The 24,053-nt window shown below is 44.4% G+C and overlaps 2 protein-coding genes across 4 annotated transcripts in view; both read left to right on the forward strand.

Moving 5' to 3' along the window:
• Positions 1–24,053, forward strand: part of LOC143781788 (protein NYNRIN-like) — a 1,337,202-nt gene that overhangs the window by 330,798 nt on the left and 982,351 nt on the right. Inside the window, exon 2 of the mRNA XM_077268620.1 lies at positions 20,798–21,437. The gene's annotated coding sequence lies outside the window, so the exon portion shown is untranslated. The remainder of the gene's footprint in view (positions 1–20,797; positions 21,438–24,053) is intronic.
• LOC143781782 (microtubule-associated serine/threonine-protein kinase 4-like) lies at positions 758–10,242 on the forward strand. 3 transcript variants are annotated; one of them, XM_077268607.1, is made up of 18 exons: positions 758–1,021; positions 2,685–2,786; positions 3,239–3,332; positions 3,766–3,833; positions 4,190–4,275; positions 4,740–4,948; positions 5,728–5,866; positions 5,963–6,095; positions 6,242–6,407; positions 6,573–6,674; positions 6,912–7,034; positions 7,183–7,331; positions 7,418–7,509; positions 7,833–7,918; positions 8,947–9,027; positions 9,181–9,261; positions 9,417–9,497; positions 9,728–10,242. In XM_077268607.1, exons 1-18 carry the CDS (start codon positions 794–796, stop codon positions 9,823–9,825), a joined length of 2,118 nt encoding a protein of 705 aa, XP_077124722.1. In that variant the 5' UTR covers positions 758–793; the 3' UTR covers positions 9,826–10,242. The 3 variants fall into 3 exon arrangements, with proteins under 3 accessions (XP_077124722.1, XP_077124721.1, XP_077124723.1); XM_077268606.1 differs by lacking the exon at positions 758–1,021 and adding an exon at positions 1,840–2,113; XM_077268608.1 differs by lacking the exon at positions 758–1,021 and adding an exon at positions 1,840–2,113 and having other exon boundaries at positions 8,950–9,027.

Here is a 24,053-nt window from a genome sequence, read left to right on the forward strand (position 1 = left end):
CAATAGACATTACAGCATAACAATAATCATGTTTCAAAACAGATAACAAGAGGAATGAGGGCCCGGCTCGCAAGCTTACAAACTATGAGGAAAAGGGGAGACACGAGAGGTGGATGGTAACAATTGCTTTTGTTGTTCGGACCAGCCATAGTGTAAGGATCGAGTGTTCATGTAACGCTGCATGAACCTGTTAACTGCCTAAGTATGTAGCAGTACAGACACAGAGGCTATTAGCTGCATAAAGTGTGTGAGATAATAGTAAATTATTGATTTCCTCCAGGTAGAATAAAATTAGTATTAGAGACCTCAATCTAGGGAAGGGGGAGGCGACAGCATGGGCTTGAAACACCAGGACTGGATTTTAGTCCCAGTCCATCCCAAGTCACAATATGCAGAAAAAGTAAATGTTTACACAAGTGAAGAACATTTAGCATCCAAACTCTGTTTAACATATTTTATGGGGGAAAAGACAGATGGAAAAGCCGGCCTCACTGATCAAACCCATGGTTCTTCCCTCCATGCCTGAGTTTGAAACAGATGCTCAGTCTATGGTGTTGCCACTTTAATTATTGCTAGGCAACTTCCTTTTACGGTGAGATGTCCCTTTAAGATTGCATCACCAGATTCCTTGATGACATCACTGATGACATGTTAATACCCCACAAGATTCCGTTATTATGACATCATAATGCACCACCACTACTTACCCAAGTGTTTACTGCCCAGGTGTCATTGTTGTCAGTGATTGGCTGCGAAGCTGGTGATATACTGACTGCGCTTGGATTTGTTAGAAATGTCTGGAATTTCTTCAGATAAACGTGAGGTGTTGGCACTACTCCAGGGGATTCTTACCACCTATGCCCTTGACATTGTGCTACCACTACCCGATGGCGTCCTCAGCTTCATTTACCGGCTGGTTATGGTGCTAGTGAGCGACTGCCTGACCAAATACCAACGAGGTCGTATAAGCTCAGAATATCTTGAGCATTTACAGATGAACATCAGGACATTAGTACAACAGGTAAGTAACAGACAAACTGGGCAAAGCACATAAAATAATAATGAATAATATTCATAAAATACAAGCTGGGGAAGGGGCGGTGATAGCGTGGGCCTGTGTGCTCTAAAATGCCAGGGCTGAATTTTACTCCCAATCCACCCTGGTCACAATATGTAAAGAAAATAAATGTTTACACATGTAAAGAATATTTAGCATCCAAAACCTGTTTAAAATAATTTTTGGGGGGAGACGGATATAAAAGCCTGATCACAAGAGTAAAGCCATGGTTTTCCCTCTTTCTCTGATTATGGTTCTGATGCTCAGCCCATAATGTTGCCACCTTAATTGTTACTAGAATATTGCTAGGCAACTTCCTTTTATGGTGAGATGCCTCTTTAACTCCTTCACCACCTTGCGATTTTCTGTTTTTGTGCTTTTGTTTTTTCTCTCCTTCTTCTCAGAGCCATAACATTTTTTATCATCAATATAGCCTATGAGGGCTTGATTTTTGCAGGCCGAGTTGTAGTTTTAAATGACACCATTGATTATATATATTGTACTTGAAAACGGGAAAAAAATTTCAAGTGCGGTGAAATTGCAAAAAAAGTGCAATTCCACATTTTTTTTTTAATTTAAAATGTTCACTAAATGCTAAAACTGACCTGTAATATGATTCTACAGGTCAGTTATAAATAGGTTAAGATTTCATCCCCGGATTCCATGATGATGTCACTGATGAAATGTTAACATTCCACTATGAGATTCCATGATGACATCATAATGTGCTGCCACTACTTACCTAAGTGCTTACTGCCCAGGTGTCAGTGTTGTCAGTGATTGGCTGTGAAGCTGGTGATATACTGACTGCACTTGGATTTGTTAGAAATGTCTGGAATTTCTTCAGATAAACGTGAGGTGTTGGCACTACTCCAGGGGATTCTTACCACCTATGCCCTTGACATTGTGCTACCACTACCCGATGGCGTCCTCAGCTTCACTTACCGGCTGGTTATGAAGCTAGTGAGCGACTGCCTGACCAAATACCAACAAGGTCGTATAAGCTCAGAATATCTTGAGCATTTACAGATGAACATCAGGATATTAGTACAACAGGTAACAGACAATCTGGGCAAAGCACATAAAATAATAAAGAATAATATTTATAAAATACAAGTTTATTTACATCAGGGGTGGGGAATCTTTTTTCTGCCAAGGGCCATTTGGATATTTATACCATCCTTCAGGGGCCTCGGCCCACAAAGTACATCCTGACTCTGGCACTGGTTTCAGGAAGTAATCTTTCATTGCATGCCCTTCAGTGTTCAGTAGTGAAAACTGCATGTGTGTGCTAACAGAGCAAAAAGAAATTAGTGAGCTGGTTGTAATCAAAATACACCTCCCTACCCAAGAATGCGGTCCCCGAGAATCTGCTCTGGGGCCTGATAAAAGGTCATCGAGGGCCGTAAATGGCCCTGGGGCAGCGGGGCTTAAGGTTCCCCACCCCTGATTTACATGAAATATGTATTTTGGCCAAGAACAATTTAATAAATTGCTTATAAGTAATATCCATATATGTATTAGTTATAGCTGTAGATTGCAGGAGTAAAATGGTGACATAAATAATGTCCTATATTCTCTACTTTCTCTCATGATTTTCCTTTTTTGTCTATTTCCATTTTTATAGGCGGAAGAAAGATCCCAGAGTGGAGATCTGGCCTTTTTTAAACAACTGGCCCAAAAGTTCCTGGATGTACTAGAGTATATAGCCCGCTCACTGAAGCGTTTGGTAAGAATCCGTCATCTTCTATATCTCTTGTCTATCTTGTCTGATCTTCTCCAGATTACTAGTCATATAGCAGATTGTCACATTTCTCATTTTAGAAGCCTCCTTGTCCGCTCCAGGCAGGTACAGGATATTTTATGGCCGCCTGTCTCTGCTCCATCCTCTGTGGTGACAGTCTGTGCTGTACTCAATGGTGCGGACATTTCATATCACATCTGTCTCGCTTTATCTTCCTTCTTGTAAATGCTGCAGTTCTGGTAATAGATGTTATTGGAGAACTGTTGTATATACAAGTCCCTTATACATTAATGTGGATTTACTGGACGGAGCGGCTGTATATAGTCCACGCAATTCCACAATTATGTAAATCCAGGTTTAGTCCTTTCTGTCTTTTTTGTGTACTGTAATTTAGTATTTATGAAAGTTATATTAATTGTACGTATTATATCCATCAGGAAACACCGGACGGTGACTCCAAAGAGGGGCAACACCGAAATATCGCTGACCCCAATACCAGTGAGCCAGGGCTAAAAACTGATCTGATTGAAGGTAAGCTGATCATCTCATATTCCTACACACATATTAATATTATGGAGACACCAGAGAATGTATAAATTTACTCTTCACCTTCTGTATGAGGCCGGAGATGGCTCCTGGACCTCCTATAGACTATAATGGAGAGGGCTCATGCAATTCTGGAAACCCCTCTGGTTCTCTCTTCTGGGATCTTCTCAGCCCCAAAATGCACAAAGAACCTCACAGGGTCTCCATTCAAGTCCTTGTCAGATCCTGAACAATCACACATTTATGGTAGAGTATATCTATCTATGGATGTGCCATAATTATATACAGTATGTGCAGAATATCCATATAACTAGAATTATACCATTTACTTGTCTTTCCTTCCTTATATCGATGTGTTATGTATTAAGTATTGATATAATCTAATACATGATGTCTCATTATTTTATCATTATTTTAGAGACAACTGAGCCGGCAACTGCTGACGGTGGAATACCTGAGATACCAGAGATCCCCGAATCTGCCAGTGTAAGTATCAGAGACAACATCTGTATATCATCCGATAACGGGGTATGAATTACATATCACATGTTACACCCCATAGGACAGCGGGTTAACTCTATTCTTAATGTAGATTGGACCTATTATTATTATTCCTGTCTCCTCTGTGTGATGTCCCTTACCATCCCCTCCAGTACAATGATATATGTGTATGGAGGCTATCCCTATAATATAATAGTGTCTGGGGAGCGTCCTGCTTGTATCATGTCCTCTACATCTGCTGCAGTGTAATCAGCAGGGACATAATGGAGAGAAGTTCCTGCATCTGCAGCTTTTATTTTCCTGCAACTTTTATGTCTTACTGTCATTTCTTATTCTTCTAGGCCGTGATCAGATCATTGAACCCTATGAATAAACCAAGGATGAGCGACTATACCCAGATCAAAGAGATCGGCAGTGGATCTTATGGGTGAGCTTTATGTATAATCTACATTTTTCCCAAATTCCTTCTGATGATGCCTCTGTCTGTATGTCCTGCCTTAGGGAAATTCCTGTATATGAGTCCACATCTACTGTCAATGTTACTGTTTTCCAGGACCTGTGACATTTTTTTGTCCGATAGAGATTTGTCAGGGCTTATTTTTTGTTTGGTGATCTGTTGTTGTTATAGACACCACTTTGCACTAGATCTAATCTACATCTAGTCATCTAGTCCACATCTAGTGAACACTATTCAGCTCAGTTAGGATGTGACATGGATGAGAACCTCCCATAAGTGATCATTCATGCTGAGTTATTTTGTGTATTTCCAGACATTGATTTCTAGTGACGGCCGTACATCTACTATTAACTATTAGTACAGAAGATCTTTTGACATATAGACAGACTGTTTGTAAGAATTCTGCATAAATTATAGATTTTTCTCCTCTACAGGGCCGTCCACTTAGTGCGTCATAAAGACACAAACAAGGTATTCGCCATGAAGAAACAAGCCAGGAGCGAACTGGATCATCCATTCTATCTTGAAATGGCCTATCTGGAAAGGGATATCGCAATATTCTCCGATTGTCCCTTTGTTGTCTCCACGCTTTGTTCCTTCCCAACTAAACAACACCTGTGTATGGTCATGGACTTTGAAGCAGGTAAGACCTATCCATTGTATCTATATCCAGCCCATATCCGCTCAAATATATAAAGGTCCCAATGTATTTATGTTTCATTACTCTACATGCTCATAAGAACAGTTTAGGAGGATTACATCTTTCTGACATAAACATTTTAATTTCTTTTTATTGCATTTTTTTCTGATTTGGGGGCAACAAAAACACTGCAATTCCATCTGAGTTTATTTGTTTTTTTATTATTTATTTTGAATGGAGAAAAAGTGATTTTTATATTTCATTTTCTTTCCCCAAATATTTTTATTATTATTTTTTTTAGTCTCCATAAGGGACCTGAACTTGTGATTATATAATCGCTTTTACTATGTACTGCAACATGGGTATTGCAGAATATGGTGAAAATCTTGGTCCCCTATGAAGCCAAGCTACACACTGACCTTCACAGAAGTACCATAATGGCAAGGATAGTAGTCTTCCGCAGACACTCAGCAGCCATAGCAAACCACTGACATGGAATGGGGCGATGAGAGCTTAGAGCAGCTCGCCTCCAGGTCACCTGCTGTAAATGCCAATGTCGGAGATTGACAGTGCAATGTAAGAGGTTACCAGCAGGGGGCAGATCTGAGCTCTCTTTCTGTATAGGACTACTCAGCAGTATACAGTATACGCTCTACATCACACAGTGTATCTCTATGATTGACTCCCTGCCCCAATATCTCAGCTTATTTCTCATTCACACTCATCATGTGTAATTTACATTGTAACAAACCCTCACCTGTCATATTTGCTTTCTGATCTAGGAGGAGACTGTGACAGGCTCATAGAGTTTTATGGTCGTTTACCCCTCGCCTTGGCCCGCATGTACGTTGCAGAAACGGTTCTTGCTGTGGAATATCTGCACAGCTATGGTGTGGTTCACCGAGACCTGAAGCCTGGAAAGTAAGTGAATACAACAGTATAATAAAGGGAAAGACAGTTATAGTTTGGTATACAGTCTATGGGTTATTACTGTTGACAATATCTTTTCTTTCACAGCCTCATTCTATCATCAACTGGACATATAAAAGTCACCGATTTTGGGCTTTCAAGACTCGGACTCATGAGACCAACATCAGACATTTACAAGGCTCCAACAGAAGACATCACCAGAGAGTTCCATGATGATGGGGTTAGCTTTACATAAAAACTTATTATTTACAGATCTGATCTATTTCTGCTTCTCTGATATTTTCTCACATAGAAAACTTTTCCACTGATATTATTTGTCACAGTTATTTTCATTGATCATCTTCTCCTTGTTCTGTTTGTTTCCAGATAACTGGCACCTATCAATATGTAGCCCCAGAAGTCATCTTACAGGAGGGCTATGGAAGACCCATTGACTGGTGGGCAATAGGGCTCATCTTATATAACTTTCTTACCGGCCAAATGCTATTTAACGGAAGAAGCAAAAAGGATATTTTCAAGAGCATCATCAAGGGTAAGTAAAATAATCTGAATGCTGTGTAATGCCATAGTTTTTTTGGTTCAGTTGTTAGGTTCATTCTTTGGTTTAGTTACTTGTTGTTTTTGATATATTTTTTTAAATGATAGTAATATTGAATATGTAATATTAAATATGTAATATTTACTTTTTATATAACAGATGATATCACTTTGAAAATTCAAAATGCTACTCATCATCCTGATGCTCAAGACTTCATGACTCAGCTGCTCAGAAAAGATCCAACACATAGACTCGGGACAGGTAATGTATATAGTAGTATTAATAATGACTTATAACTCCTCTGTCACCTGACAAATAGATCATTTCCATAAGGATCAGCACTAAGGTCTCTGCTTTACCTTCTTGTCTATTCCCCATTCTTCTTGCTATGACTTATAGTATATTTTGGCTCTCCTATGTCTTCAGTTTAGATTAACATAACATGCACAGTCTTCCTAACATTGTCTGGATCACTTTTTTCTTGTCTTTCTTTTCCAGGAGGAGCAAATGAGATCAAAAGTCACCCATTCCTGAGTGAGTTAGATTTTGAGAACCTTCAAAATCAGAATTCACTGTTTAGTCCAAATCTTGAGTCAGAGGACGACACCTACTACTTTGACAGTAAGTAGAATGAGACGTCATCTGGTTAAAGCTGCCATTTGTCTTATCTTTCATTTTATGCGACAATATGCTCCCATCATTATTAGTAATAATATGGTGACTGTCTGTGATTATATTAATAATCTTTGATAATACTTTTACTTTGTAGCTGGCATTAGGAGTCCCAAACATACGGATTCAGATGAGGGTGATACAAGTGAGCAGGTCAGTGACTCAGATGAGGGTGACACAAGTGAGAAGGTCAGTGACTGGCCAGAAAGCCTAAACTATATATCATCTTCTCAAAGACTTTCTAAGGTATGTGATCTGTAAATCCACAAAATTATAACTAAAATAGTTTTAAAATACTGTATATACATTTAATTTTACTCTGTGTATTTTAGCTATATGCAACCAATACCAGGATGATGAGCAATGAAGATCACGAGCCATCTCCATATTGTTCTTTAGAGACCAGCACAAACCACTCAGACATGTGAGTAATTTATTATTATGAGGTATAGTACTGACATATCTTCAGAATACCAAATACAAGACGCATATGACACAATACTAAATCCAGAACCCACCACCCCACCACGCTAGTGATAAAAACTGATCATTGTGACCAGCCTTTCATTTCCATTTCATTAAAGCCCTTTATTACTAGTTATTCTTCATTCTTGCTGATAGAATGCAGTCCTGTGCAAGGTATCCCCTCCATTTTGTCCAAGTGTCATAATTGCCCATACAGAAAGGAGACTTTTTATTTTTAATTGCTTTCACTTGTGATTTATTTATTTTTCTTTTACCAAACAGGCAGAAAGAATCTTCTTCTACTACAAGTGATGGTGATAATGAGTATTTCACTGCTAATAGCAAGTCACCCTCTCCGATATTGTCAGGTATGTGCAGGTCTATACGACATCTTGTTATAGCCAATGATCAAAAAGTGTAATGTGAATGTTACCTGAGGGCTCAGAAAATCACTGCTTTTTTGTGCCTTTAAAATAATCAACAATCCAACACTTCAATGTATAAAATTCTCACGCTCTCGTGCTGTGCATTAAAAGATATAAGGGGCCATACAGTCTGGTGCCTGATACTGATCATGAATACTGTGCCTATGGCTCAAACAGGCCTCAAACTAACCCTATATGTACCATTAATGTGACACCGATGTTTTAAGTAATGGACTATATGATAACACTGCTGCAACTAATGTCATATTAAAGAGATCCTGTCACCAGATTTTTATCATATAACCTGAGACCACCACCTTTCAGCTCTGTGCTACAGCATTCTGGAATTTCTGTATATAAGTCTCCAAGACGCCATGCAAAAAAAAAGACATTTTATTATACTCACAAATGGGCATCACTGGTCTTAATCCAGAGCCTCCTCTCTTCTTGCGATGCCGTTCTCCTTCTCTGCTTCGTGTGGGTGATGGGTCCTATGTCATCTACACAGTGTTCCCCCATCACGTTCCTGCGCAGGCACACTTCTCTGTGCCCTGCTGAAGGCAGATCAAAATACTGTAGTGTGCATGTGCCGGCGCTCTTTGGCCCTTCCCAATGTATGTGCATTGCTTCCTGTGGTTGAAAAAACACTGCAAAAATGCTGAAAGAACTGACATGATGCAGATTTCAAAAACACTGAGACTCTCAGATCTAGCTAGGAAAAAAAACAAATGTCTGCATGAGATTTCTGACATCTCACAGCTTTTGCTATCACTGTAAAAAGTAGCTTATAATTTACATGCAAAAAAACACTGCAAAAAATCTGCTAGTGACCATAGCCTTAAGGTGCAATGCCAGAATCCAGTACTGTAAGGTACAAAAATAAAATAACTCTACTAGATGAAGATATAAATCTAATCTTACAGGAGTTTATCATTGACTTGTTTTTCTTACTTTTTTACATGAATTTCTAGTAGAGAAGAAAAATAAATCTGTAGTGAACCTGGGAGAAGAGCAAGACCCAGAATTAGTTGCAGAGACAGAACCTATCAGAGGTAAGTGTGACAATAAGGTCTCTGTTGTCTGATGTCGGCGACTGAGAATAATTCATGAGGAGGATATATTATATGTCAATTGTGGGATTTTCACATCTATGATTAACAATGATCATTAACTAATTTTTCTTACTTTTTTACTTGAATTTCCAGTTGAGACAAAAAATACATCTGCATTAAAACTGGGAGAAGATCAAGACCCAGAAATAGTAGCAGAGGCAGAACCCAGCAGAGGTAAGTGTGACAATGAGGTCTATGCTGTCTGATGTCGGCGATTGAGAATTATTCACGAGGAGGAGATGTTAACTCCCAGTGGTACGATTGCCACATGTATGATAACTGACAATGATCATTGACTTGTTTTTTTTTACTTTTATATGAATTTCTAGTTGAGAAGAAAAATAAGTCTGCAATAAAACTGGTAGAAGAGCAAAATGCCAAAATAGTAGAAGAGCGAGAACCTAGAAGACGTAAGTGTGATCATAAGGTCTATGTTGTTTGATGTTGGCCAGTGAGAATAATTCATGTGAAGAAGATGTTATCTGTCAGTGGTGGGATTGTCACATGTATGATGACTGACAATGATCCTGTTCCTCTGCACAGATAAGATTTCTCTACCGTCCTGCCATAATGACACCAAAGCAGTATCTTCTAATATAGAGTCCCATTACTTACATTAGTTTTATATCTCTTCCCATAGGTTCCATCTTCCGCCGGATTATATCATCCTGCCGGCGTGGATTATCTAGGGCTGCTCGCAGCATCAGAAAAAGATGCATTTTTCCAATCTGTTGTTAGGGCACCACATACATCTAGTGCCCTGAAGAAAGTACAGCAAGTCCATCATCAAAGCTGTACTTGGGCAGCACGGTGGCTCAGTGGTTAGCACTGTTGCTTTGCAGCACTGGGATCCTGGGTTTAAATGTCACTAAGGAAAACATCTGCAAGGAGTTTGTATGTTCTCCCCGTGTTTGCGTGGGTTTTCTCCGGGTTCTCCGGTTTCCTCCCACACTCCAAAGACATACTGATAGGGAATTTTCTGTGGAATATGATGGCGCCAAATACACATAATAAATAATACCTGTGCGGAAAGATTTCTAACATCTGCCTGTGGCCTTCTGACCAGCAAAAAGCATCTGCAGAAGATGAAGGCACCTTCAAGCACATCACATCATTCTTCCATGCAGTTCCTAATTTTAAAAAAATTAAATAACATTCTGAATTAATTAATGTTCCTTTGTAATAGAATATTTCTGAAATATATGGCATACCAATACTGTACGCCGCACATGTTTGAAGCACCCTCATGAAGTTTTGTTTTTTCACTAAACGTGTATGTACTGTAGTGTGGTGGGGTGATATACTTCCCTACTGCCGTCTTCTCTGGGATCAAGCTCTGCCCGGCTCCTCTTTTGTGTGATGTCGTAGCTACATAGTTACATACATAGGTTGAGAAAAGACCTAGGTCCATCAAGTTTAAACTGTCTTCAGCAATTGTCCATTTTGTCACTACATTAAATTTAACCCACAATGTTATGTGTATTGAGGAAATCATCCAGCCCTTTTTAAAAGCTGTTGTAGTGTCTGACATTACTAGTTCTTGTGGTTGGGCATTCCACAGTCTGACTGCTCTAACTGTAAATAACCCTTTCCTATTTAGCTGTTGGAATCTCCTGTCATCGCTCTTCAGACACTTCGGCTCACTCTACGCGCTCGGTGTGGACCAAAAGTCTCTTCTATAATGCAAACCTATGGGGCCTTGTTCTGACGCTCCATAGGCTTACATTGATAAATCCACATCCGGGTTACCTAGAGCGCAGTGTGACCCGGTCTGTCTGGTGAGCGGTGACATCACTCAGAAGAGGAGCAATCGGCACTAAATACCAGAGAACTCGGTGGTAGGTGAATATATAACACACACTACACTACAGACCAGAGGTGTTGCTAAGGTCCTAAAAGATTAGGGGCTCAGCTGTAAAGTACATGTCTTCTTATACAACCCCTCACGAGTTATAAGAGGATTTGCACATACAGTATATAATTACATAAATTAAGAGGAGTTGCAGGAGACTAGATGAATATATATGCACATAGGTACACAAGGTTATAAATTATGTAATTGTATAAATACAGGAAGTATGTGTGTGCATACGTCTAGGATATGAATTCCGAAGAAAGACTAATCTGATCATTAAAGGGAGCAAAACACCAGAGAACTGATAAAAAAGTCAATAGAACAATGTATGAAAATATAAAAATTACATTACATTTGTCAAGAATAAAAGGTGTGGGAGAAACACAAATATAAGAAAAAGGGGGCATAACAGATGTATTTAGTAAAAGTGACGTATGTCAAGGTTAGGTAGGGAGAAGTGCAGCATAACACGGTCAACAGTGTACTGAAAATATATGAATAGTATCAAGTAGGTACAAATGTAATTTTACATAAAGACACTGCGAGTTTGGTATAACAATATGGTTAGTCAAGTAAGTAACTAAATGTATATGTGGATACAAATATTAAATATCGTATTTTACGCATTGTAAGACGCACTTTTTCCCCAAAAAATTTTTTGGGGGTGTGTTTTATAATGCGTATATATGGAACGCCCGCCAGGGCAGTGGGGTACTCTGTACCGGGTCCAGTACTTAAAGGGATGTGTCACGGCAGCGGCGACCCGGTCCGTGGCCCTAGGCACCCATGTAAAAGGGGTTTTGAAATGGGAAATAAAGTTTGTTCATGACACCACCTGAGGTATTCGGTCAGGGGTGACCGACGAAAATTAAAAGGGTCCTCTGGGGTGATGTTGTGGCAGCAGGGATGATATGGCTTCCCACAGGTGAAGCTGGATCTCCAGCGCTCCTGGTGTAGTAGGGGCAGGTGGTAGGTGATGAAGAAAGAAACGGAGGACACAGGGTTGCAGTCTATTTACCTCTTTACTGTAGGGCTCAGGCATCCACCGTCCAGGGTACCGGATCACAGGTGCTGGTATGGTCCGGCCGGCTTGGAAGCGATTTTGGAATCCCCCTAACCAGGTGGGGTTGGAAGCCTTCCTTCTAGTGCTGTGTTGTAGTCCTTTGCTGCCTTAGGCTTCTCACAAGCGCCTCACGTTCTCTCTGTCCCCTTTAGGTAGGACACTAACCTGCATGACAGGTAACTCGAGCCTTTTTACAGGATCTCTATAACGACCTGGGCTCTATTCATTGCTGTGTCTTCAGGTGTTTATGGTGGACAGGTAACTTGCAATCTGCTGTCTGCTGGTTTCTGCTGTGGGGCATAGAGATACCTCCACAACCTCGGTCTTCCAGCTACCTGTTTCATGAGCTTTAGCATGGAATAAGCTCAGTCGCAGCTTCTCCCCAGCTCTTCACTTCACCTTTTCTTCTTTTCCTCCTTCACGCTCTCTACAACTTATTCTGCTTTCATTTCTTTTCTTTCCTTTCTGGAGCTGCTCGATCAGAGCTCCCCCTTCTGGCCTGGAATATGAACATGTTGCATGTTTGTGATACCTGATAAAGAGATCCTTTCTCACTTCCAAGCATGACATCACTCTCCCCATGAGGAAAGCAATGTAACAACCAGGAACCTGAAAGGCTAGTACAGTCCCCTGCCTTACCCAGTTCCTCTTATTGTGTTCAGTCCTTGGTCTTTGTACTTTCGGAGGGTCATTTGGTTCTGTCTCTTTTTGGTTTTGTCATTGTAGAATTAAGCATTGCTTATACTGTTCCCAGGTGAGCGCAGCAATGCTGAGGCCCTCCTGCCTGGCCCCATCCGGCCCGATCCGTGGGGTGTCCCACTGGAAGATCACCCCCTCTGAGCTCACATCTAGCGGTTTCCCCATCGTTGTTGGTAACAGAGGCACCAGCTTCTCCATGGTGCCTGGGGTTAGCACTACCAGCTCAGCAGTGAAAACTCGGTTATTGTCGGGCTGGGGAGCGGTCACGGGAGTAGGGTCAGTCGGGAGAGCAGGATCGGTCGGGGGAGCAGGGACGCTTTCCATACCTGCGGCTGATGTGATTCCACCGATGTCGATCTGTTCCGTTGACAAGGACACTGGAATCGGCTGCAGCCCGGACCGCGGTTCCTCTAATGCGACCCTCTCGCCCCGCTCCGACTTCCGTGGCCTCACAGCGGCTGGCTCCGCTTTCGGGATAGGCTGGTCCGGCTCTGCCGCCTGTAGCTCCGAGAGGTCCAGATCCTCCAGCTGCCGTGGGTTCGGGTCCGTCTCCGATGAGCGAGGACAGGCCGGGATCACTTCGCCGTCGCTCTGGGACTCGCTGGTCGCCATCCCTGCTCCGGGATCTTCGGTGGCACACGCACGCTGCCCCTCCATTTTCTGAGGGCGTAGTTTCTCCTTCCTCTCGTTCCCGCCGTTGCAAATCAGGGGGCGGTTCTCCTCTGCTTCTTGGCAGGTCGTCATCTCGCAGCAGTAGTCGGAGGGGGCGGTCGCCACTTTTGGCGCCGCTTTGATAGTCTCCTCCCATGGCACGCCCTTCTTCTTCTTCGGCGCTCCCTGTGGCGCTGCAATGGCGGCGGTTTTGGCGGGAACTTTTGGCGGCAAGTGGCAATCCACAGTCTTTGCAATAAATCACAGTTCAAGCACAATTCAGACACAGTTCCAAGGCACACATGACCTGATTCTTCAAGCTTAAGTAGATCCTGTTCGTGACGCCAAGTTTGGAGCGCCCCCAGACGCAGGGCCACGGGGTACTAGGTACCGGGCCTCTCTTTCTCAGTCTTGGGGTTGTCACAGTGGCTAGACCCGGTCTGTGACCCTGCTAAGGGGCGTCCAATGAAAGATGAGATAATGGTGCGTGGTGTGGGTCATGGTGAATAACGAGGACACAGGGTTGCAGTCTCTTTGCCTCTTTACTGAAGGCTTCAGGATACTCAATCCAGAGTACTGTTAACAGGGCTGGCTGAGACTGGCCGGTCCGAAGGCACCTCCAGAGTTCCCTTTTCAGGTGGAAATTTGTGCCTACCTTCTAGCGCCTGTGTGTTGTAGTACTTCCCTGCTGAGCACCACTGGATAGTCCTCACAACTGTTGTGTCTGTTTATGATGTTCTTTCTCACAACTTATATCTGTTCTGATGTTCTTCTCCGTCCCCCAGATGATATGGCTAGGACGCACCTGTATGACGGGTAAGCCTGGAGTTCTTCCGGGACCCTAGTGTCGCCCCTCTCCCACAGTTGCCCCCTATGTCTGCTTAGGTGATTGAGGTGAGACAGCCAACCTATAATTAACTGTCCTGCCGTTGGTTTGAAGTAATGCTTGGAGCCCAATACTTCCTCGGCGTTCTGGCCACCGGCTACGCGCCTCAGTAGGATGTTGCCTCGATCTTACGGCACGACTCCTACTGGTGTTATCTCCTTTTTGCTGTGATCTCGTTTCTCACTCTCCACAATAAACCTTGCTTCTTGTCCTTTCTTGAGATACCGCCGCAATGTAGTGCAGGCGTGGTTCCTTAACGCTCTGTCTTGTTCGCTAGGCCTCTGTCAGGATCCCACCCCTGACAGGGACCCGCCTGAATCTTTCCCCTGCAACACCCCCTGCCACAGGATGTTGCCTGGTTCCAACCCAGTCAGCTTCTAACTAACTTCCTATCCAACCCCCAGTTTTACCAGATTGTGAGGAGTGGCCTAATACATAGTACCCTTTGCTCCCCCTGGAGGCCGGACTGTGAAGTGTATTGGTGTCTGTGATACCTGGTCAGGTGAACTCCTTAAGTGCCATCAGACGTACCATCACTCCCCTTAGCGGCGGAGCGTCAGTACTGCAACGACCAGGATTCTGGGGCGCTGCACTTATATGGTAAGTGACGGAGTCAGCGACTTTGTGCTGACACAGATTCAGTTAACAACGTAAACAGGCCCTTCTGGCATTTGCTTGAATTGCCAGATCGCCAGTCCGACCCTGCCGGTCTTATACATACTCCCGTCCAGTGGGTGTGGACACTTGTATTGAGCAACGCCGCGCCCCTTCTAGTGATGTGCCGGTCCAGTGGACATGGCCAACTGGAAGGCACGGCCTCGCTCCATACAAGTGTATGGAGAGCAATGCCGAACCACTGCACAGTGCGCGCGCCAGGGGGATTCAAAAGTCTGCTGTCACACACAGTGGCTGCAGACTTACCTGTTTTGAGTGGACAACCCCTTTAATATGCCAATTTCTACCTGTACTATATGTACTCTACTGTCTTTTACATGTCCACCATTTGCTGTATTGCTCTCTAACTGTACTACACTGTGTTCCAAATTATTATGCAAATTGGATTTAAGTGTGGTAAAGATTTAATTGTTTTGTTTTTCAAATAAACTCGTGGATGGTATTGTGTCTCAGGGCTCAATGGATCACTGAAATCAATCTTAAACACATGGGATAATTAGTTTTCCAGGTGATTCTAATTAAAGGAAAACTACTTAAAAATGATGTTCCACATTATTAAAGGGACACTGTCACCTGAATTTGGAGGGAACAATTTTCAGCCATAGGGGCGGGGTTTTCGGGTGTTTGATTCACCCTTTCCTTACCCGCTGGCTGCATGCTGGCTGCAATATTGGATTGAAGTTCATTCTCTGTCCTCCGTAGTACATGCCTGCACAAGGCAATCTTGCCTTATGCAGGCGTGTACTATGGAGGACAGAGAATGAACTTCAATCCAATATTGCAGCCAGCATGCAGCCAGCGGGTAAGGAAAGGGTGAATCAAACACCCGAAAACCCCGCCCCTATGGCTGAAAATTGTTCCCTCCAAATTCAGGTGACAGTGTCCCTTTAAGCAGGTCACAGTTTTCAAGTAACATGGGAAAGAAAAAGTATCTCTCTGCTGCTGAAAAGCATCAAATAGTGCAATGCCTTTGTGAAGGGATGAAAACATTAGAAATTTCCTGAAAACTTAAGCGTGATCATCGTACTGTTAAGAGATTTGTGGCTGTATCTGAGCATAAATGTGTTTGTGCTGATAAAGGCATAATGAGGAAGATTTCTGCCAGGCAAGTTCATCGCATTAAGAGAGCAGCTGCTAAAAAGCCATTACAAACCAGCAAACAGTTATTTGAAGCTGCTGGTGCATCTGGAGTCCCTCAAACCTCAAGGTGTAGGATCCTTCAAAGGCTTGCTGTGGTGCATAAACCTACTATTCGGCCACCCTTAAACAGTGTTCACAAGCAGAAATGGTTGCATTGGGCCCACACATACATGAAGACGAATTTCCAAACATTCTTGTTTACTGATGAGTGTCGAGTAGTGTTGAGCGATACCTTCCGATATTTGAAAGTATCGGTATCGGATTGTATCGGCCGATATCCGAAAAATATCGAATATCGCCGATACCGATACCCGATACCAATACAAGTCAATGGGACACAAATATCGGAAGTGATCCTGGATGGTTCCCAGGGTCTGAAGGAGAGGAAACCCTCCTTCAGGCCCTGAGATCCATATTCATGAGTAAAATAAAGAATAAAAATAAAAAATAGGGATATACTCACCCTCTGACGCGCCCTGGTTGTAACCGCTGCAACCGGCAGCCTCCGTTCCTAAGAATGAGCGAGTGAAGGACCTTCGATGACGTCGCGGCTTGTGATTGGTTGCGTGAGCGGTCACGTGAGCAGTTACGCGACCAATCACAAGACTGCGACGTGATCGCAGGTCCTTCACTCGCTCATTATTAGGAACGGAGGCTGCCGGTTGCAGCGGTTACAACCAGGGCGCATCAGAGGGTGAGTATATCCCTATTTTTTATTTTTATTCTTTATTTTACACGTGAATATGCATTCCGATCCCGATTCCCGATATCCCAAAAATATCGGAACTCGGTATCGGAATTCCGATACCGCAAATATCTGCCAATACCCGATACTTGCGGTATCGGAATGCTCAACACTAGTGTCGAGCAACCCTGGATGGTCCAGATGGATGGAGTAGTGGATGATTGGTGGATGGCCACCATGTCCCAACAAGGCTGCAACGTCAGCAAGGAGGTGGAGGAGTCATGTTTTGGGCCGGAATCATGGGGAAACAGCTGGTAGGGCCCTTTAAGGTTCCTGAAGGTGTGAAAATGACCTCTGCAAAGTATATAGAGTTTCTGACTGACAACTTTCCTCCATGGTATAAAAAGCAGAAATGTGCCTTCAGGAGCAAAATCATCTTCATGCTGACAATGCACCATCTCATGCTGCAAAGAAGACCTCTGAGTCATTGGCTGCTATGGACATAAAAGGAGATAAACTCATGGTGCAGCCACCATCTTCCTCTGACCTCAACGCTATAGAGAACCGTTAGAGAATCATCAAGCAAAAGATCTATGAGGGTGGGAGGCAGTTCACATCCAAACAGCAGCTCTGGGAGGCTATTCTGACTTCATGCAAAGAAATACAAGCAGAAACTCAATGGATGCAGGAATTGTGAAGGTGATCTCAAAGAAGGTTCCTATGGTAACATGTAACTTGGCCTGTTAGGAGGTTTTGGAGTTAAATAGCTTTTTTCTTCAGTGAATGTGACCTCCTAATGCTGCAAATTCCACAAATGAGCATTTCCAGTTCTTTAAAACATATCAAATGTTTAGAAATTCTACTGTGCGTAATAATTTGGAACAGTGCGTTTTAAGTTTTTATTCATTTTGTAGATTATACTGTTATCATTGGGAGGTTTCTTCAATAAAATTCAATGTATAATCTAACGGGTGATGACTTTTATTAGACTGACTGTCATTTGCACCGACCTTTTAGGAAAATCAGAGAAAAATGTCATTTGCATAATAATTTGGAACATAGTGTATATGTACTATACTGTCTTTTACATGTCCACCATTTGCTGTATTGCTCTCTAACTGTACTATATGTACTGTACTGTCTTTTATATGTCCACCATTTGCTGTATTGCTCTCTAAGGCTACTTTCACACTTGCTTTGCGTTCATTGCAATGCGTCGTTTTGGGAAAAAAACGCATCCTGCAAATGTGCCCACAGGATGCGTTTTTTTCCCATAAACTTGTATTGCCGATGGATCGTGACGTATGGCCATATGTTGCGTCCGTCAGGGAACTGGATGCGTCGTGTTTTGGCGGACCGTTGTCACGAAAAAAACATTCAAGGGAACGTTTTTTCGTACGTCGGGTCCGCCATTTCCTACGCGCATGCGCGGCCGGAACTCCGCCCCCTCCTCCCTGGGACTTTAGAATGGGCAGCGGATGCGTTGAAAAACTGCATCCGCTGTCCACATTGTGCGAATTTTCACAATGTGCGTCGGTACGTCGCGCCGATGCTTAGCGACGGCCCCATACCGACGCAAGTATGAAAGTAGCCTAACTGTACTATATGTACTGTACTGTCTTTTACATGTTCACCATTTGCTGTATTGCTCACTAACTGTACTATATGTACTGTACTGCCCTTTACATGTTCACCATTTGCTATATTGCTCTCTAACTGTACTATATGTACTGTACTGTCTTTTACATGTCCACCATTTGCTGTATTGCTCTCTAACTGTACTATATGTTCTGTGCTGTTTTCTAACTGCCTTTTATTGCATGCTCTTTACTGAACTGACACAGCAAATAAGGGTAGCAGCATTTACCTTCCCAGGTCTCAGAACTAATGTACTATTAAGAGCAGCAAACCCATATGGTAAGGATGATTGCAACACAAGTTTTTCACTTTATTTTTCTGGGTGCAGCTAGGCCCATCATTTTTGGCCTTGTAAGCTAGGGTGCCTGCCCTCATGGGGTGCACTTAGTGCTGGGCAGCCCTTCTAATGTAATAGAATGGGCGTCACTAATAAGCTGTAAGCCAGACACTGTGCATTACCTGTGTGTGTGACCAGCCCCCTATACAAGGCAATTTTGTGCAATTATTACTAAGCAATCACCCCCTCTATGAATTGGCAGGCTGTGAGTGGTTGTCTCATCAGTATTTTTCACCTGTGCTTCCTCCATCTATACCATAAGGTTTTACTGCATTAGTTCTGAGACCTGTGTAAGGAGGTTGCTTTCCCTGCTCCTTACCTGGAACCACTTAGTCAGACAGCTGGGTTGTCGGTGGGAAGACTTTCTGCCCTGGAAAGAAGGGACCATGTGACTGCTGGGGGCAGAGAGGAAGAGAGTGGGTGTGGTCAGAAAAGAGCAGGAGAGCAGAGCGCGCCAGACAGAGGGGACAGCGCGCCAAAGAGAAAGCAGGCTGCAGGGCCGCGCTCCCCATGAGACAGTGCTCTCCGTGAGGGCACTGAGGCTGAGATACCAGCCGTAGTGAAGGCTGGATGTGAGAGTGTGGACTTGGAAGCCTCCATAATCAGAGAAGACGTATCCCCATACAGTGACCTGAGCGTGCAGCCCCAGTGACCGCACTGACAAGCCAGGACCCCTGAGCGTGACAAAGTAAACTGCTCAGTGTGTGTGTGGATCGCCCCCACGTCAGGGCAATGGGGTACTCGGTACCGGGTCCCTCTCGGTTCTGGGGATGTCACGGTGGCTTGACCCAGTCCGTGGCCCTTTGAGGGGCGTCCAATTAAAGGTGTAGTTTGTACGGTGTTCGTGACGCCACCTGTGGTACTCGGTCAGGGTGACCGACACTGCTTAGGGTCTGCTGGGGTGATGTTATAGCAGCAAGATGGTATACCTTCCCACAGGTGAAGTGTATCCCCAGGGCTTCCCAGAAGTGTAGATGGTAATGGTGGACGATGTGAGGCGCAGGGAATAACGAGGACACAAGGTTGCAGTCTCTTTACCTTTTACTGGAAGCTTCAGCATCCACAGTCCAGGGTACGGACCACAGGGTAGGCAGAGTCCGGCCGGTCTGAAGGCAAATCCAGGGTCCCCTTATCTAGGTGGAAATTAGTAGCCTTCCTACTAGCGCCTGTGTGTTGTAGTCCCTCCCTGCTGAGCAACTCGGTAAGGTCCTCACAACTTTCGTGGATGTTTCTGATGTCTTCTCTCTGTCCCCCAGATGGTATGGATAGGACAAACCCATATGACTGGGATGGCCTGAGGCTTGTTTATAGGGACCCTAGAGATGCCCCGACCCCCACAATTTGCCACCGTGTCTTCTTAGGTATTAAGGTCGGGCAGCCAACTTGGAATTGACTGTCCTGCCGGTCTCTGAAGTAATGCGTAGAGTCAATTACTCCCTCGGTATTCCGGCCACCGGCTACGCGCCTCAGAAGGTGGCTGCCTGTCTCGGGGCAGAACTCCTCCTGGTTTTTCTCCTTGTGCTGTGACTTCATTTCTCACTCTCTACAACACAGTTCGCTTCGTGTCCTTTCTTTGGATACTGTCGCACGTGGGGCAGGCGCAGCTCCGTAGCTTTTTATCCTGCTAGGCCTCTGTCAGGATCCCACCCGACAGGGACCCTCTGTCTGCAGCTCAGATGTTCCTCTTTTTCCCCCTGTCTGCCTGACAGGTACTCACTGGGTCAAACCCAGGCAGCGTCTGACTAACTTTCTATCCAAAGCACCAGTTTTACCCTTCTGTGAGAAGTGCCCTACTAGATAGGAGCATGGCTCCCCCTGGTGGATTGGAGTGTGAAGTGTGGTGTATGTTTGGTGATACCTGGAAGGATGGACTCCTTTATTACCTTCAGCCGTAGTATCACTCCCCCTGGTGGAAGAATGACATTACTGCAGCAACCAGGACTCTGGGGCGCTGCACTCCCCCCGTTAAGTCCAGCACTCCCGGGCTAGGAAAAGAAAACAACAATACATCAGCAAAAAGACATACAAATTTTTGGAATGCTGTAAAACAGAATAATATAACAATGCTTCCCTTTGTCAAGGTGAAAATGTATTTTCTTATATACCTTTTATACTTTTATAAATCTTTATACTCTTTTTGTACTGTTATACTTTTATACTGTGAAACAATAAGTTTTTCCTATCTGCTAGCTAATGCAAATGTAATTGTATTTAAAGATGGCTGCCAGTGTTCATTGTTCATTTCAGTTTAGAATGTGAAGAGTTAAGTTTATTTCTCTTGAAAAAGATAACTCTGGAATGTGAAGAAAGTAACCATCGAAGATGTCCTGACCAATGAGAGAGAGAGACTGAGCACTAGATGTATGCTGCTTAAACTCCGCCTAATGCATTCCTTTTTCCTAAACAATAGTACTGTGTATTCAATAAAAAAATAAAGTAGTTGCTGCTCGGCTCTGGACACAGGTGAACGCAAGAGCGTCAGCAAAGATTGAATCAGCTACGTGTCTGAATCATTTCTTTTTCCGGTACCAGAAGTTCTGCGCTCACATTACAATTTGGAATGACTGGTGAATGAGGATTAATTGTCGTTATTACGGCCCCGACAATTTTGGCGCCCAACGTGGGGCGTGGCCAGCGATCCGAGACTCTCTGGACCCATGCCTGGATGTCTGTGGATGATACCCGTAGTGGCTGACCTCGAGGACTGATCACCCTCACACGGTAAGTGGCGATCATATACACTGTATGTGTCACACTTGCTAGTGTCTCAGCCGTTATTGGTTTGTCTGTGGTCTCTTTTTGGGTCTGGAGAGTGACCGGTCGAGTGGTGAGATCGAATGTGATCCTGTGCCACGCTCTGAACCAGCAACTAAGAGATGTCGCATTCTGTGCGATCTCTGTACACCACACCTTCTCCATCGGTCATTGTACTCCATTCAACCATCCTACCCGTGACTATTGTCTAGTAGTGAAGTGGACTGAAAAATTGAGCCAGTTGTAGATTGTGGGGCAGCTTAGAGAAAGGGATAGGAGACGCAGCCTCTGTGATATTGTGCTGACAGGTAAATAAGGCGTTCCGTGAGGGGACCACCTGTCCAGGCAGGTAAATAAGGCGTTCCGTGAGGGGACCACCTGTCTAGTTAGGTAACCTAAGACGTTCCGTGAGGGGACCACCTATATTTTTGTGGAGGGGTCTCATTAGGAGGCTGCCTCCCAACGGTTGGAATATCGTGGCAGGATAGTCTGTAATCACTGTGTTCAGGTTAGGGATAGGAAACATTGAGCGTGAGGCTCTTTTCCTAGTACGTCGAACGTGAGGCTCCGTACTATATATATATAGAACACAGTGTTGAAGATCGCTGCCAGTGATTTTACTGCAGAAAATCACAGTATTCTGTGAGTCATGTTGCGTCTCTTAAAGCAGAAGAAGTCAGTGCCCCACAAGTTAGATGAGGATGCTGTGGAAGTCAGGGCAATAGTTCAGTCACGGGAGGGCAAGAAGGCAGTCAAGAATGTTGAGAGATTGTATAAGCATGTAGGATTGCCCTCGTCAGGCAGATTGCAGCCGGCTATGTGGTATAACCTCATAGAGAACAAGCGAGGCATGTTGAAAGATAAAGGATTGTTAGAGCAAGCACAAGCTCATCTGCGAGTTGCGCGAGGCTTGAAGAATGAAGGATGGAAAGAAGTCGATGGGGGGGGAGGTTCAGACAATGCGGAGCCCGTGTTTGGTTATAAAATGCCTTTGAACTGTGATCTTACAGATTGTAAAATGGCCGCCGTGCCACTGGTGATGAAAATGCAGTCCCAACCACCACCATATAATGGCGATGGGCCAAACTCTCCAGAAGCGTGGGTGTGTCCTGCTTGTGGCGTGCAGAATCCAAACTGGGTGGAAATCTGCCGTGTGTGTGGGGCGGGTCGTCCTCAGGGGTCCGCCCAGATCATGGGAGGAAGTGGGGCATGCCACACTTCCTCCAGCGGCCATCTTGGTGCACCCGGAACTTCCCCCGGCAGTGGGGCATGCCACGCCTCCACCGGCAGCCATCTTGGTGCACCTGGAATTCCTCCCCAGCCACTATGTCCGCTGGTAACACTTTCCGGCGAGTACTATCAGGGACCACCACTTCCTGAGAAACCCCCAGCACCGACTGATGCTGCCTCCACCTCCAATGTTCCCGTACCCACTTCAGTCTCGGGGTCTAGTCTCCCAGTGCAACCCACTGTGATATTTGTAAACACGCCAGGTCAGGGTCCCTTTACCCTCGAAGCTCTGACCGGCAGTGCAGCTTTTCAGTCCGCAATGCGTATGAGACGCCAAGTTATCGGAGATGATGAAGAATCAGAAGACCTGGACAACCAGGCCGCTACAATTCCCCCTGCCCTGCCAATGCTATTAGGTCCATTCGAATCCCCCCGGCCTGGAAGGAGCCCACTACCTACCCCTCTCAACAAATCCTCTAAGCTGCCCCATGACCCCGAAATCTGGTTCCCCTGTCATTCACGTTATTACATCACACCTCAGGGCTCCCAGGTTCTCTTCTCAGTGGGCTATGGAGACATACTTACCCACCAGGTGGGAGCCATAGTGAACCCAGCTAATTCTGCCCTGTCACATAGAGGTGGTTTGGCCCAACAGATAGCTAAAAAGGGGGGCCCATCCATAGCCCAAGAGTGTCAGGCCTACCTTGTCAATTATGGCCCCTTGCATCCAGGAGATGCTATGACTACCCAGGGAGGGAATTTGCCTTGTGATATAGTGCTACACACTGCAGGCCCTATATACGACAACAGGACACCTGAACACTGCCGTACAATGTTGCAGACTGCCCTGCAGACAGTGGTCATCCTTGCAGGACGGCTAGGGAGAGATACACTTCCTCGTAGAACTTTGGCTGTACCATTGATATCTTCAGGACTCTTTGGATACCCACTGGGCCCCTGTATGAAGGAACATGTTGAAGTCATCAAGAATTGCCTCCAATCAACCCCAAATCTAGACTTACAAGAAGTCAGAATCGTCTGTTACCACGAGTCTGGATTAGAGGGCATTATGCCCTTGGTAGCTGAATACATGGTGCCACTGATGCTTACGGGTATAAAGCCTCTGGATGGGATAACACCCACAGCACCCTCAACTGCCCCGGAGGGCGAGGTAGTGACACATGACGAAGAAGAAGAAGAACTGAAGCTGAAGTACAAACCCTTCACTCCGGTACAGATTGATGCTATTGTCAGCAAGTTATGTGACCCAGACAAATTTCCCATGCAGTATGTGAGGAGACTGGAGCAGATTAGGAGCATCTATGGGGCTACATGGTCTGATCTATCAGGTAT

This window comes from Ranitomeya variabilis, chromosome 6 (assembly GCF_051348905.1).
Source record: "Ranitomeya variabilis isolate aRanVar5 chromosome 6, aRanVar5.hap1, whole genome shotgun sequence".
Taxonomy (NCBI): domain Eukaryota; kingdom Metazoa; phylum Chordata; class Amphibia; order Anura; family Dendrobatidae; genus Ranitomeya; species Ranitomeya variabilis.

Bases quoted from the DNA above. Each gene is read 5' to 3' on its own strand.
- LOC143781782 (XM_077268607.1), top strand. From the start codon at position 794: ATGTCTGGAATTTCTTCAGATAAACGTGAGGTGTTGGCACTACTCCAG. The intron at 1,022-2,684 runs GTAAGTAACAGA...CCATTTTTATAG, and splicing joins TCAGGACATTAGTACAACAG to GCGGAAGAAAGATCCCAGAG. The intron at 7,919-8,946 runs GTATGTGCAGGT...ATGAATTTCTAG, and splicing joins ACCCTCTCCGATATTGTCAG to TAGAGAAGAAAAATAAATCT.